The 16,869-nt window shown below is 38.0% G+C and overlaps 1 protein-coding gene across 1 annotated transcript; it reads right to left on the reverse strand.

Annotated features, from left to right (window-relative positions):
- Positions 1 to 1,745: 1,745 nt before the first annotated feature.
- LOC131040168 (purine permease 3) lies at positions 1,746 to 3,530 on the reverse strand. The gene has a single exon (XM_057973020.1). It carries the CDS (start codon positions 3,305 to 3,307, stop codon positions 2,231 to 2,233), a length of 1,077 nt encoding a protein of 358 aa, XP_057829003.1. The 5' UTR covers positions 3,308 to 3,530; the 3' UTR covers positions 1,746 to 2,230.
- Between the last annotated feature and the right edge of the window lie 13,339 nt (positions 3,531 to 16,869).

The raw sequence follows: 16,869 nt of genomic DNA on the forward strand, positions 1-16,869 counted from the left end.
CAAGTGGACGTAGAGGGTGGTGATCTATTTGTTCATCATGCAACATAGAGGTCTAGTACCGCTGATATGGCATGCAACTTGCGGCATTAGACCTGTGCCATGATTAGTCAGTCATTCAAATGGGCAAATTTTTGAAATGTTAGACAAATCAACTAATTATACATGCTAGATGTCATCCAATGTTGAAAAGAAAATATTTTTTTAATTGAATAAATAGATTTTCTACATGGTGACAATCTTTTTTTTGGATCTTGATGGCACTCCACTTAGACCTCTCAAAGTAGAGCGTATCACTACCGACCCCTCTCCCTTGTCCTAAAAAAATAACATCAATATGAAAAAGTTATAAATAAATTAATAGATTTTCTTTTCAGTCTCATTATGTACTCTGTAGCAAAAAAAAATTAGGTTTCATACTGTTTATGAAATCGATAGAATGCACAGACCTCATAATATTATAAGAATAACTTATAAAACACACTATGAAACCAATGCATTCTATCAACCTTATAAACGATGTCAAAAAAAATTATACTGCCACACTGGGTCCAATACTTGAACAGGAAAAGAGGGCAACGTCTACCCAGCACCCAAAATTTACCATTGATCGTATTTAATAAGTAATTATAAAAAAACAATTCATTATATTTTAATTTTTAATTATTTAAAAAACACAATCAATGATAAAATTTGAGTGCTGGATAGACAATGGCGGAGAGGATAGTAATGATAAAATTTGAGTGCTGGATAGACAATGGCGGAGAGGACAGTGCATCAGTTATCACAAGAAGTGCAGGTGCACTTGATAGTGCTTCTAGAAAGTCTAATCAATTTTCCATGACTCCATGGTCATCAAGGTTGACTGCTAGTTTGGGCTCTTTCAGTTACAAATGGATCTTATACCCTATATTTGGATAGATCTTTCCATCCTGCATGTGCCACTCCTATCGTTAAGATAATGTTTAAATTTTAATGAAGACACGTAACAGATTATTATACAGCAATTCACTTCTGCATGCATTCCATCTGGGAGTCTACCTAAGCGATGCATTTATGAAGAAAGGGATGTGGGATTTCACAGATTTGTAGATACCGCCACATCTTGACTGGTAGCCCAACCAAAACGATTGTTAATTAATACCACTTGCTAGGTATTCGGAAATTAATGAAATTCAGTTTGCATGAAGTGATAGCTGCTGCAATTTGATTGTGAGCGGAGCTTACATGACATCACTATAATTATATACAGAATAGGATTAACACAGACTATATGTAACTAGGAAGCAACTTATGCTTTGTTACTGCAGTTTCTATTAGTAACATCAAATTTAATGCTTTTATCACTCTGACAATTTCCAACTCCATTCAAGAATCAATTGAACTAATAATAAAATTTGCTCTGATTTTGTTTGAGATGACAAAGCAGAAATGCAACTAGCCCTTTATATTTCATAAAAGAAACTGATATTTTTCATGGAGTTGTGGTTATAGACAAGTTTTTATAAACAATACATACTAGCAACGTAGTTGTCCTTTATATTTCATTAAAAAAACTGATATTTTTCATGGAGGTGTGGTTATAGACAAGTTTTAATAAACAATACAACATATTAAGTTTAGAGATAGACAGAATTTTGTTAGGCAATTTCAACTCTGAGCAACATTGTAAGTCTAGAGATATTCGGAATTTTGTCAAGCAAGTCAGAATCTGACTGTTTCACACTTTGAAACCTACAAATCAACACTTTTAAACACTGAAGAACATATTAAGTCTAGAGATGGTCAGAATTTTGTCAAGCAACTCTAATTCTGACTGTTTCACACTTTGAAACCTACAAATCAACATTTTTAAACACTCTAAAGAACATATTAAGCCTAGAGATAGTCAGAATTTTGTCAAGCAACTCTAATTCTGACTGTTTCACACTTTGAAACCTGCACATCAACACTTTCAAACCTACAAATCATTATCAACATATACACTTAATATGTGTGATTTAAGCCGTCAGAAAGAAGAACAGGTGCATAGTACAGTATTTTGCTCTGACCAATTATCAACCCCACACACACACAATCAATCCCCACACACAAATGGATATTACAAGTTTGCAGTGGAACATATGTTTTGGTTGTTCCTTCGCCTTCTACGTCCATCTCTTAATCATGTAGATTACAAACAACAAAGAAAATAAAGATCCAATCAATTAAGAAAGTATATTGAGTTGGGCAGTTAAGTTTGATGGGACTGATGATCAATATCGAGGTCCGAAACCCTTTCTTCCCCTTGTCTTGCTGATTCAAGGGACTCTCGTGCTTTTTTGGAAGTGGTCCTCTCCCCATACAAATATGAGGCGAATCCCCACAAGGACATAACCAGAGCCATGCCTTTCTCAGCGTTGAATTTCTCCCCATATAAGAGCACTCCCAGCACTTCATTAACAGGAATAAAAACAGCTATAATCACACCACTTAACAGAGAACTAGTCAAAAAGACGACACCAAAGATCCCAATGTAGAAGAGCTGCCAGCAGATTGCACACCACACCAAAACCATGTAGAATTTGAACTCCCCCACATCAGAAGCCTTGGCCTCCCTCCCAACAGCTGCAAAATCCTTGTTAATCGCCATGCCAATAGTACAGACAACAGTGGCAGCAAATGACATGATAAACTGCATCTCCATAACCAGCAAATAAGTTATTTTCCTCGAGGTTTTCTTATAGGTTAGCTCAATCAAAGGAAGAATGAAGCCATAGAGGGCAGCTGCAATAATGGTCATAACAAACCCAATCCAGTACTCCAAATTTGTGACTCCTTTGGGCCTATCACTCTCAGTATTGAAAGCAAGCATCACAGAACCCAAGGTGAGCAAAATTACAGCATTGATTGAATAAGGAGTAAACTTCTGCCTCACTAAAAAAAATGCAAAAACTGCATTAAAGCCAAGCTGACTGGCAATCAAGAGAGCAGAGGTGGAGATAGGCAAGAAGCCAAGTCCCCAAGCATACAAGAAATCATCAACACCAGTTAGTACACCCAGCAAAATAGATGCAAGGAAAAGCCTAGGAGTAACATGGCTCTTAGAGGTGGACTTCGTTCTGGTGTAAGAAATCCAGATGGGCAGAATGAGGAGGGGCCACCCACCTGTCTCTAGCCATGCTGACATCCATACACGATGCCCACCATGCAAGAAATAGAATCTGGATGTCATTGGCCCTGCCGTTGTGCCAATTATTAAGGCCAAACAGTTTCCCAGAAGCAGAATCCATTGCCCCAAGCTCTTCTTCTCCCCCTCCTTGAAATCCATCCTTCCTTCCTTCCTATCCTCTCTGGCCTTCCTCAAGTCTAAAAACTCCCCACTTTTGGAACTCACCCTCGAGAAAAAACTTCAAGAGAATGTGAATTTGAGAATACTATAGAGATTGCAAGTTGTAAGGATAAGGATGAAGTTTCAACCATGAGGTGACAGCTTTGCCTTCCTATCGAACCATAACAAGCCACCAGTCTTCACCATCCACCAGCTCAAACTTTCTTGGAAACCATGATTGAATGATTGCTCAACACTTTACAACTTTTCTTATATAGAAAGAAGACTTAAGGGATTCATAACCTCCCCGCTATAATGCCCTCTAGTAGCTCAAATTAGACATATTTATGCGGGCTGTATTTATTATGTTTCTAGTTGACAAATGTTAATATGCCCTCTGTTCTTGGGCTGGTTTATGGTCCAGATTCATTTGCTGAATTCTATGGGTGGTTTCAGTTTAGATTGGCATTATTGAATGGTTTAGACATTGGCCGTTTTTAAGTAGTCAGCGAAGCTTGAATAATCTTGAGAGAAACCGGTTATAACGATAGTGAGGCTATCAGCCAGGTTGGATATATCCTATACTATTAGCAAAGATCATTTATAGTCTATCTATATTCTATAAATAAAATTTATGTAGATGATGCATATTAAATTTTTATTAGAATTTAGTCTTATTTTAGAATATGAAATGATTTCCATGAAAAAAAAATATGAAATGATTTGAATGAAAAAAAATATGAAATGATTTGCATGTAAAAAATAAAAAATATGAAATGATTTGCATGTAAAAAATAAAAATTGAAGTTTTTTTTAAATCTAGATTTAAAAACATAATTTTTTAAATTAGAAGTTTTTTTAAATCTAGATTTAAAAATCTAATTGTTTTTTACATTTAATAAATGATAATAATAATAATAGGAAGTTGCTTTTTAATCTAGATTTTTTTTTTTAATCTAGATTTAAATATATATATTTTTTGTATTTAATAAATAATAATAGAAAGTTTTTTTTTTTTAATTTAGATTTTAGTCTTTAACTTATTTTTAAATTGTCCTTTATCTAGCCATCATAAATAATAATAATAGAAAGTTGTTTTTTAATTTAGTTTTTAGTCTTTAACTTATTTTTAAATTATCCATTATGTAATCAGTAAAATTACACGAAAAAATATAAGTGGGTATCATTGTAGTGTTATGCCTCTCGACGTAATAATTATAAACATATATCTAAAAATTCTTTATTGGTGGTCATGGTTGGTCTATAATCATTTCAACATCTCTTTACAATAAATTGTGATCAATGCTAAAACATGCTCCAAAAAATGGTTGTGTATAAGCCCAAAGGTGCTCAAATTTGTGCTAGACTTTAGTGGATTAAGGAGTGCAAAGATGAGTATTAGAAATTACAATATGCAAGAAAGAGTATTTAAAGACTTTATGGAAGAATGCTTTGCATTCCTCCGATTTTTTAAGATGGTAGCTTGCGATTCAAGAATTAATGTCTATGTTTTGTCAATGCTACATTATCATGTTTTCAGGTCCTTAGTTGCTCAGATGTTGAAGTTGGTTATTTTTGTCTGTTGATAGTGAAGTTCTATGGCAAGACTAGTCCACAGAATATTCTCCATTGTTTTGTAGTGTTGTGGCTTGGAGGACATGCTTATATAGTTTGCGCAATGTTCCAAATCAGATTTCATGTGTTTGTTTTCTTGGCAAGTGAGGTTACATTGTTCTATTATTTGATGTGGTCAGTTGTGTTAGACTCTAGCTAACTCAGTTGGCTTATGTCATTTGGACCATACTCTTTGGTTTGGATATACATTGGAGATTGAGTTAGAGTGTTGTTATGGGTCTTATCGTGGCGTGTGAAAATCCACATAAAGTAAAACATATTGGGCGATGTTTTTTGGGTTGACTGGTTAACGTGCTTTATTGGTCATTTATATGTTATGTTTGATGTTGACATTGAGGAATGTGTTAGCATGTGTGGTTCATTGGAATCGACTTTGGAAGACTTTATGTGATGTATTTTGGTCTCGTTTATCTCCTGGGGTGAACTACATTTGATATAGTTTCTCTTAGTGGACAACCTCATGTAATTTATGCATATTTTTGTATGTGGTTGACCTAGCTGATGTTTTCAATGAATAAGCTAGTATATAAAGATGTGTGGATATGTGAATTGAGGTGGATTATTTGTGAATGATGTGTAAACATATGTCAAGAAGCATTAGTGCAAATTTCAGTTTGTGATAAGCCTTGATGATCATATCCTTCAATGTGAGAGTTTTGAGATAGTGAATATGTGTTTTTCATGATATTGTTCGTTTAACACAATGGTTCAAGGGCAGTTTCCTGATCAGGAAATCTTGTTTATTTCAATTCATCATTTCCCTTTACCTACCAGAAGACAATGTGTCCTTTTGGCAACTTGTTCGAATCTATGTCTTGCACTGGAGCAATGAGCTTCAGTGATTCAAGTCCATTGTATCCTACCCTAGGATTGTGTTGTTAGACACAATGCATCACTAAGAGGGGGTGAATCTGTGGTTTTCAATATTTTCCCTTTAACTATCCTTTGTGTGATTACTGGTTATCATCCTAATACCTAGTGTGCCTACAGGTAAGATAAATCAAGACAATCCAATGCAACCATACACAAGGGCACATCCCATAACACCAGTATATACGAGGAAAACCCAAGATGGGAAAAAACTTGGTGAGAAATGTTGTTGGAGTCTACTGCTCCAATCCAGCCTCACAATGAATCTTTGATTACACTATTTAAGGCACCAACCCAAGGAGCTACAACTCAGTGATCTATAAAATATATCATCAATTACAAAAGTAATAACCTATTACAAGTGAATCTTGCAACCACTGCATATAATCTCTCTATCGGTATCACCCCTTCTCTTCCTTACCAGTTCTCTATTCTTCCTATCACTCTGCCTCTCTTCAACTTTCAGTTGGATCACTATCTTCTGCTCTCTGCTACACTCTTTTGTTGCTTCCTTATCGGATCAATTCTACTGGTCACCTTTCTTCTTTTTTTTCTCTGTCGAATATCCTCTTCACTTGCTCTGCACTTCAACACTCTCTACTGTCTTCCAGCTGGTTCTAGCATAGCCGTTTGGCTTCACCGATACTCTCTTGTAGCTTGTTGGTTGCTTTAACCTTATTGATTAAACCTCTGCTAAAACCTATTGCAAGTTATCCCCCATCTACTTGATCTCTATCATCCTTTGCAGATATCACTCTTCATCTACTTCTCTATTTGGCCTTTAGCATTACTTGGCAGCATCTCTCTCTGGGGCAACAACGAATTCTGTCTCTGGCCTACAGGTTTTTAATCAGGCTTTCCCGCCAAAAGCAACATTCAAACTTGGCGCCTTAGGTTTTCTTCCACTGATCATGAGCCACATCGAATCCAATCAGATCTCCTTATAGAGACTGATCACCTGCAACAAATCAATCAAGCTTTTCCAATCTCGTGGCTTCCAATACACGTTTGCTAAGTTTAGCAAACACGGCCCTGTATGTCGACCTACATCTGTCAAACACCATAAATGGTTCGATGATTTTCTTCACCAACTTTGATCTATATCCAAACATCCTACATCAATCAGTGCACTCCATGGATACGATCTGATGCGTCTTGCCTCGAGTCGCAACCCCTCTGCAACTCGAACCACAACAGTCATAGTCAACATTAAATGTCGACCAACTCTGCAACAACCTCACCATCATGACACTTCACTGACCTCTACAATCTTGACACTTCAGCTCCATGTGGCATCCTTGTCGGTATCCATCTCAGCTTAGACCGTTGTGTCAGTTCAGATAGGATCATCGACCAAACACTCAACTGGTGCACACCTACCAGACATCTAACCCTACCGGTTCTCTAGTAACCTTGATGGTATGTCTTCTCTTAGCACCTTTGTCGACATCCGAATTAGCTCACTATGTCGAACCAACATGGTTAATGACTAATATCACACAACTAGTGTATGTTTCATACTACAGGTCCCTCTTTGCCTACCGGTTAACCTTCTTGCCTTCTCCTTCCTTGTGTTGGTGGATCTTGTCAGCCCGGTCATCAATCATTTTGATCTTCAGCAGCACTCTTAGAGGACACATCATGTCCATCTTCAACAGACTGAGAGCACTTCACCTTGTTCTCTCTATCCACTTGGTTGTATGTCGGTATTCTCCTTGTTTACCAATTTGCATTTTTCTGCCTTCGTACCGATAGTGTGCTGATATCTTCATGCCAACTATCTCCATCCATTATGCATCTGTGGCAACGCCACTTTCCATCTGCATATCGGTAACTTCATGTGTGAAACTACGAAGCCTCATTTTCATTTGACTGGTTCTCTTCTCAACCAGTTTTCCAAGAGGGAAAACTCACCATCTTAACTCTTCCTTCTCTACCCCAGTAGCACATCATGTCTTCACACACTGATCCAATGTTCATCTCTGATCTCACACTCTAGAGGCTTTCTCATCTTCCACTTGGTCATCTGGTCTGTGTATCCAATCACCTGCCTTGGCCTGCTCTGGAAGTCTTATCTCAGAGAATTATTCTACCACTATAAATGTGACTTCATCGAGGGGAGAAAACATCATCACCTTGAGATATGTTATCCTCTCTCACAGAAGCATCTCATTCTCAAACAACTTTTCACTTAATCTTGTAATAGCTTCTTCATCCAGTGGGAGTCCTGCTAGTATGACTTTACACTGCACACCGGTGGTCTGCACATACTTCACCTTCGGTGTTCATGTGATTCAAATAGCATTCTGCCTCTTTATCACCATCAACAGCCAACAACTTTTCTCACTTACAGATGTCATCATGTTGTATCTTCATCAATTTGGATGCCATGTCTTCATATTGGTTTCACAAATTTTTGTTTGCATCACTATGCCTTCAACCATTAACTTGTCACTTCATTGGTCTCCAATACTTGTCTTCAACAAAAGTCAGCACTAACTTGTGTACTGATGATCATCAATGACGTCACAATGTTGACATCAATGACAGTAATGTCAACACTCTCCATACCGGTTGTATCTTTCTATACCAGTTGACATCAATGATAACACAATGCCAACAATCTCCCCCTTTGGCATTGATGTCAACACATGTAGTATCTGGCATACTATATATTCTCTCTCCCCCTTTGTGTGATTCATGGATTCTCACACATGTAGTATGTGGCATACTACAGAATCTCTCTCCCTCTTTGACAACAATGGCAAAGGGTATTGTCAGGGTTTCGCTCCTTTTGTCTACTGGTTATTGACAGATTGGTCAAGCCTCTTTTTCTCTAATAGATGCTCATCCTCCTTCAACCATCATTTCTTACATTTTCTCAAGTCACAGCACTTGAGATGGAGGGCACAACCACCATCTGACACCAATTGCCCAGCAACCAAGTGTATATGTAGACCAGAGATATATGCATATACAATACTGAAACCAATTGAAGACCGATGTGTCAGTGAATACACCATACTTGTCGGTTAGACTGCATCTCTCCCCTTGATATGCAGTTTTCATTCTGACCCCAAAATGTTGATACCAAGTGTTGAAGTTAACACTAATACCAATTGTATCTCCTCCGATACCAAATGCATGTTCTCTTGTGCAGGTAACTTACATCTCCCTGTATATCATTCCACGGTGCAGTAGCAATGACACTTGATTTCCTCTAGTGTCAAGTGTATCAGGCACCAATCACAAGATATGACTGTGAACTCCCCATGAATCACAGCTCTCTGGTCTTCATTTTTTGTCAAGTCCTAAACTGGTACCCAAAACTATACTTTGTACCAGTGGAAGTGAGAATCTATACATGTTGATGGTCTTTCACTTCTATGGCATCCATCCCATCTTTGTGACATAAACATACCTGACCACAATGCCAAGTCACATTGACACATGTCAACACTCACACTAGTTGACATCATGATGTCTCATAAGCATGAGATCGGCTATTGGTCCAACACATTGTCATTTAGGACAACTTTTGATATCATCAGATACATAAACTCTTCTGACCAGGCCACCGGAGCCACTACAACACAACTATAATATTTTGATCCACATATTGTTCAATATCGGTAACTATCCCTATCGTAACATAATCCACCTGCCAGTTTATTGTACCAATTCAATATCTCTACCAATATACTTTGTCCACTAACTCTCCTTCCTGTGTTACATCCAACTTTGACACTTGTAGCAGTGATCCATCTCGCACGTGTAAATGTGTAGCCAAGATATCAATTGCACGCATTCTTTTATCTCATCTTTTTCATCATGCGGGTGACTGCCCATCCTTTCCTTTGTCCTTCTCAACATATGGGGGGTGAATGATCTGATCAACATATAGCTCCCCCTAAGGATATGCATCTCCTTTACACTTTAGGAGATATCACCTATGCATTGAGTGCACAATTTCGTTCCATGCCATTTTCTCTTCCTTCTTCCTCCATACCTACTTGGACTCCCTCCTCTTCTCATTTGTAGCCTTTGGAGCAGGTCTCATCTTCTTTTGCTGATAGGTCTTTGCATTACCAGATTATGTAGTAAGACAGGTTACATTTCCATAGAAGCATATTGCACTCATCCCAACTGGATGATTGGAAGACCTTCTATCAGACCGGTTTGATCTTCTTCTCAAGGTCATGCCATTGTAGCTTGATACTAATTTCAACTGACTTCTTGATTTTGTAGGAGCATCTCTCCTTTGGGCATAGTTGTTATGTCGACTACCATGTGCATGAAACTTCTTCTTCCTGCACACATTACTTCTATGGCCAAATCCATTGCAGTTATAACATATATAATTTTTATTTCTTGAGGAAGCAAATGGACTCTGGTTAGCATAGCCAGGAGTTGGCTTGTGCATATTTCTACATTTTGATGTTCTATTCTCAAATGCATTACATCTTCTACAAACTGAATTGCTATCCCTAGGAAGAACACCTTTTCTATTCCTAGAAATATTTTCTGACTGGTTTGGCTTCTCCACTTCTACTTCTCTAGGGTGTTGGATCTCTTTGTCTTCCATCGGTGGGGAATCTCTTAGGCTGCTTTCTTGCATTCTTTTTTTTGGTGAGCCCATCTTCTCTCAGCTTTCCCTTTCCTTTAGGATCTGCATTGTTTCTTCTTGTTGCACTGATATTCATTTTTAGCCTCAAGTCCTCACTGGTTGTGGCTAGGTCAACCTCCTTTCTTGGTGCACTTTGTACTGTGAAGGTTTGAACCTTGTTATGTCCATTAGAGGAGACAAGTTGAATGTCCTTGTGAGAAACATCCTCACTTGTGGAGTATTCACTGGGATCATATCCTAATCTTCTGGTATCCTTGGTGTGTTTTTGTTTACTCAACATTTTGTCCAAGGCCTCGGTGTTGCCATCATACTGGATCCTTACCTTGAGCTCATTTTGACACTTCTCAAGGCTTTTCTTGATGCTCTCCATTTCTCCTTTTAGGTCCTAGCATTCTTTGTCCTTGGTTTCCACTTCTAGCTGGAGATCCTCACATCTTCTCTCCTTAGCATCAAAGACTAATTTCAACTTACCGGTCAATCCTTTTGCCTCTTCTAGTTGAGATGTCAATATACATATATTATTATTTGATTCTTCAAGGCATATTCTCAACCGGATACATTCTTCATGAACCAAATCTTTGTACTTTTTAAATTCCTTTCTAACATTTTGCATCTCTTCTAGTGCACTTACTAGTTCACATTCAAGATCAACTTCAACTTCATCTTCATCATCACTTCCAAACACGTATTGGCAGTAAGAGTGATCTGTATGATTACTCTTTGATGTGTGTATCTCATCTTCTGATTATTGAGCCATAAAGATGTGAGTTTCCTCTTCATCTTTTATGTTTCTGCTAACATATTTACCTTCATCATCTACAGACATGCATGTTTCATTCCTTTTCTTGTTTCCACAAACTGGTTATGTAGTGCAAGGTTCATTCCCATAAAGTTTCTTCAATCTGTCTCATAGGCTTTTAGCAGATCTGCATCTATCCACCTATGAGGAGACATCACCGGATAGCCCAATGAGTGTGGCCTTCATTGCTGCTTCATTGCACTGGTTTCTTCTTTCTGCATCTGAATCGGTGGGAGGACATACTTTACTAGGGCACACATTTAAAACAGATATCCAAACATCATACCCTAGAGAGGATCAATGAACTTCCATTATACAACTCCAAATGAAATAGTTAGACCCATTAAACACTGGAGCTGGGATTGACACTAAATAGTCCATTGTGTCCTTAAGCCAAAATCTACCCAAGCTGGAGAAAGCTTGTCTGACTAGGAACCTACGATCTGATAGCAATTGTTAGACACAATGCACCACTGAGAGGGGGTTGAATCAGTGGTTTTCAATATATTCCCTTTAACTATCCTTTGTGTGGATACCAGTTATCATCCTAATACCTAGTGTGCCTACATGTAAGATAAATCAAGACAATGCAATGCAAGCATACACAAGGGCACATCCCATAACACCAGTATATACAAGGAAAACCCAAGATGGGAAAAACCTCGGTGAGAGATGATGTTGGAGTCTACTGCTCCAATCCAGCCTCACAATGAATCTCTGATTACACTATTTAGGACACCAACCCAAGGAGCACCAACCCCTGATTTAGGGCACCAACCCAAGGAGCTACAACCCCTACACCGAGCTACAACTCAGTGATCTACAAAATATATCATCAATTACAAAAGTAATAACCTGTTACAAGTGAATCTTGCAACCACTGCATATAATCTCTCTACCGGTATCACCCTTTCTTCCTTACTAGTTCTCTATTATTCCTGTCACTCTGCCTCTCTTCAGCTTTCAGCTGGATCACTATCTTCTACTCTCTGCTACACTCTTTTGTTGCTGCCTTACTGGATCAATTCTACCAGTTACCTTTCTTCTGATTTTTCTCTATCGAATCTCCTCTTCACTTTCTCTGCACTTCAACACTCTCTACTGTCTTCCAATTGGTTCTAGCATAGTCATTTGACTTCACAGATACTCTCTTGCAGCTTCCTGGTTGCTTTAACCTTACAAGTTAAACCTCTACTAAAACCTATTGTAGGTTATCTCCCTTCTACTCAATCTCTATCATCCTCTGCATATATCACTCTTCATCTACTTCTCTATTTGGCCTTTGGAATTACTTGGCAACATCTCTCTCTGAGGCAACAACGAATTTTGTCTTCAGCCTACATATTTCTAATCAGACTTTCCCACCAAAAGCAACATTCAAATTTGACACCTTATGGTTTCTTCCACTGATCACGACGCACATTGAATCCAATCAGATCTCCTTCCAGAGGTTGATCACCTGCAACAAATCTATCAAGCTAGATGTCAATCTCACAGCTTGCAATACACGTTTGCTAAGTTTAGCAAACATGGCCATGTATGTCAACCTGCATCTGTCAAATGCCATAAATGGTTTGATGACTTGCTTCACCAACTTTGATCTGTATCCAGAAATCTTGCATCGATCAGTGCACTCCATGGATCTGATCTAATACATCCTGCCTCGAGTCGCAACCCTCTGCAACTTGACCCAGAACAGTCACAATCAACATTAAATATTGACCAACTCTGCAACAACCTCACCATCATGACACTTCACTGACCTCTGCAATCTTGCCACTTCAACTCCACGTGGCATCCCTGTCAGTATCCATCTTAGCTTAGACCTCTATGTTGGTTCAGATAGGATCACTGACCAAACACTCAACTGGTGCACATCTACCAGACATCTAACCCTACCGGTTCTATAGTAACCCTGTTGGTATTTCTTCTCTTAGCACCTTTGTCAACATCCACCTTAACTCACTATGTCGAACTAACATGGTCACCAATCAATATCACACAACGGGTGTATGCTTCATACTACAAGTCCCTCTTTGCCTACCAATTAACCTTCTCGCCTTCTCCTTCCTTGTGTCAGTGGATCTTGTCAGCCCGGTCATCAATCATGTCAGTCTTCAACAACACTCTTAGAGGACACATCATGTGCATCTTCAGCAAACTGAGAGCACTTCACCTTTGTCTCTCTGTCCACTTGGTTGTATGTCGGTATTCTCCTTGTTTAATACCAATTTATATTTTCTTGCCTTCATACCCATAGTGTGCATGATATCTTCATGCCAACTATCTCCATCTGTTATGCATTTGTGGCAACACCACTTTCCATCTGTATACCGATAACTCCATGTGTGCAATTGCAGAGCCTCATTTTCATTTGACTGGTTCTCTTCTCAACCAATTTGCTAAGAAGGCAAACTCATCATCTTAACTCTTCCTTCTCTACCCCGGTAGCACATCATGTCTTCACACACTGATCCAGTGTTCATCTCTGATCTCACACTCTGGAGGCTTTCTCATCTTCCACTTGGTCATCTGATCTGTGCATCCAATCACCTACCTTGGCCTTCTCTAGAAGTCTTATCTCAGGGAATTATTCTACTGGTATAAACATGACTTCATCGAGGGGAGAAAACATCTTCACCTCGACATATGTCATCCTTTCTCACAGAAGCATCTCATTCACAGTCAACCTTTCACTTAATCTTATGATAGCTTCTTCATCCGATGGGAGTCCTGTTAGTATGACTTTACATTACACACCCATGGTCTGCACATACTTCACCTCCGGTGTTGATGTGATTCAAATAACATTATGCCTCTTTATCACCATCAACAGCCAGCAACTTTGCTCACTTACAGATGTCATCATGTTGTATATTCATCAATTTGGATGCCATGTCTTCATTTGGGTTTCACACATTTTTGTTTGCATCACTATGCCTTCAACCATTAACTTGTCACTTTGTCGGTCTCCAATACTTGTCTTCAACACAAGTCAGCACTAACTTGTGTACCGATGATCATCAATGACATCACAATGTTGACATCAATGACACTAATGTCAACACTCTCCCATACTAGTTGTATCCTTCTATACCAGTTGACATAAATGACAACACAATGCCAACATGTGCATCTCAATAATGCAAGTCCATTGTATCTTCCTCTAAAAGGTTGTGCACCTTATTCTTGTTGTAATGTCCCCTTTTGGGGATTACCTTATATTTAAACCTGAGATGACATTTTCAACTTAAGGTGAGAATTGAGATATATTTGCAAATATAAATTTATCAATTCTAAACACATTTTATTGTAATATCTAACTTAAAATTTTGAGAAACAATTCGGAAGTAGGACTTATCTTCATTGTTTTCTTTAATTTGACTATGGATTTACGTTGATCATAAATCTCTCATAAACTGATTACTATCTTCTTACAATTCTACTATAAACTCTACACTATAAACCTGTTATATCTGCTAATTATATAAACTGTAACAGATTGTAACCTTTTTACCACTCACTGTTGATGTATTGTCTCCTCTGATGATGTCTTATCTGCTCGCACTTGACTGGGTTGTCTGAGACCTCTGTATAATAATTAGCATCAGCAAAGAGGGATACATTTACATATAAGTCTAATGGCAGCCTTAAGTGAGATACGGAATGATCTTCTCAACTTTCAGTGAACTCTAGCACATTGATTTAATTGTCGGACTTATCTGGTGTTACACCGATAATGCTATAGTTAAAAGAACGATCTAATAGTGGTTGTAGATGAGATCTTAGACTATTCGATACCCCTCCTAGAATGAGAATTCATCCTTCTAAATACCCTATGGACTGAATAGTTGTGTCTCTTCTGGGGAATGGACATACCTTTCCCTTAGTCGTATCTCTTCATGAATAGTTATTGCTATCTTAATCAATGTTAACTGTTGTCTTAACAAGATTACTTTCATTGTCCCCATCTTCATCATCCACGATAATACAAGTATCGAATACAAGAGTGTTGTGTTTGTAACTTAATAATAATTCTGAATCATTGCTCATTATATTTTTTGTCATGGCCACGTGTCCTAACCCATTGAATAGATGTAATAGACTTTCGTCCGCAATCATCACCAATCCACTACGAATGGTGGGCACCAAAAGTGTTTGCACATGGGTGTAAGACCAATCGCAATCTTCTCGTGTATTGAAGACTACATTCTATGGTTCCTTTGATTATCGGGATGAAGACATATATCGAATGGGCTTCTAATTCCTTGCCGCCATCAAGTATATCATTTGCTATGTATGGCATCTTCCTTCAAAAAGAATCGCTGCATTTCCTCATCTATTCACCATTGTGTTATTTCCTTCTGAAATAGTAGGAATTAATATCGCTGACATATCACCATTTGTCGTTCACTCGATAATCATGAATTTTTGAATGTCAATGTATATGTGTGCAGTGGTTCCCACTTTGGTTGGATGATGTTTGATAGCCCTCAGTAGAACTTCTGAACACTTACAACCTGCGTATTGATTGGAAGCACCTCCTGCAAAGTATTGTATCTCCTTACAGACAACGGTCAACTTCATGTTAGCACCAAAGATGATAAATAGAACATGGATATGATATCGTCCATGTTGGATTATTCCTTCATTAACTTGACGATGGACTCCATGAAACTCTGTTATGTGATTGTTCAATAAACAGTTGCCCACTTCAAGATATTGATGTGCCCTTCATTTCATTTGCATACTTCCTTACTCAGATTATGATGTCTTCACACACCATTTATCATTTTCCCTTTATGATCGATGTTATGCTAGATTCTTGTAAGTCTTCATGCCTTCACGGATGGATAACATATCAATCTCTTCCTTGTCTTAATTCTTATTCCCAATGTTTGTTACTTTACAAAAGATATACAATTTGTTTATTGTTTTCTAGGTCAAAGATAGGGACGTAACACTTGCAAATCCAAATCAAGGGTAGTGAGCTTCTTTGGCCTTGAGCCTAAAACTTTGTAACATGTTTTCATATAGTGGGATAGTTCTCGTTGTGTTTTTTTCCTACTTAAGGTTTTCCATGTAAATCTGATGTTCTCTTGTATTGTGTTTTGTGGTTTCATGTTTCATTATTGTAGAGATAAGATAATTATGATTTGAAGTTTAAGAGCTTAAAGATAAATTAGGCTTAAGGACCGAACTGTTTTCACTCCTCCCCTCTCAGTCTTGTGGTGTGTTCAACAATTGGTATCACGGTGAGGTTCCTCTAAGATAAGCTTAACTACTTGAGGAAGGTTCGGTATGGCATAGGATATTAGTTTCAAAGCACCAAAGTTTGATGGCACAAATTATTCTTCTTGGAAGGTGTGGATGGAATATCATTTGATTTTTTTCTGTTTGGAATACGAGATATTATCAAGACTAGTTATATTGCTCATATTGGTGGTCCTACTCTGGATGAGGTCAAGAATCATGAAAATAATGCCATGCCAAGTAATATAACTGTCAGTATTTTGAGTGACTCATAGTTCTTGAAAGTCATGAGATGAAAAACTACACAGGACATTTGCAATAAGTTGAGCAACATTTATGAAGGAGATCAGAAGACCAAGCAAATCAAGATGCAGAATC

The sequence above is a fragment of the Cryptomeria japonica genome, chromosome 2, assembly GCF_030272615.1.
Source record: "Cryptomeria japonica chromosome 2, Sugi_1.0, whole genome shotgun sequence".
Lineage (NCBI taxonomy): Eukaryota > Viridiplantae > Streptophyta > Pinopsida > Cupressales > Cupressaceae > Cryptomeria > Cryptomeria japonica.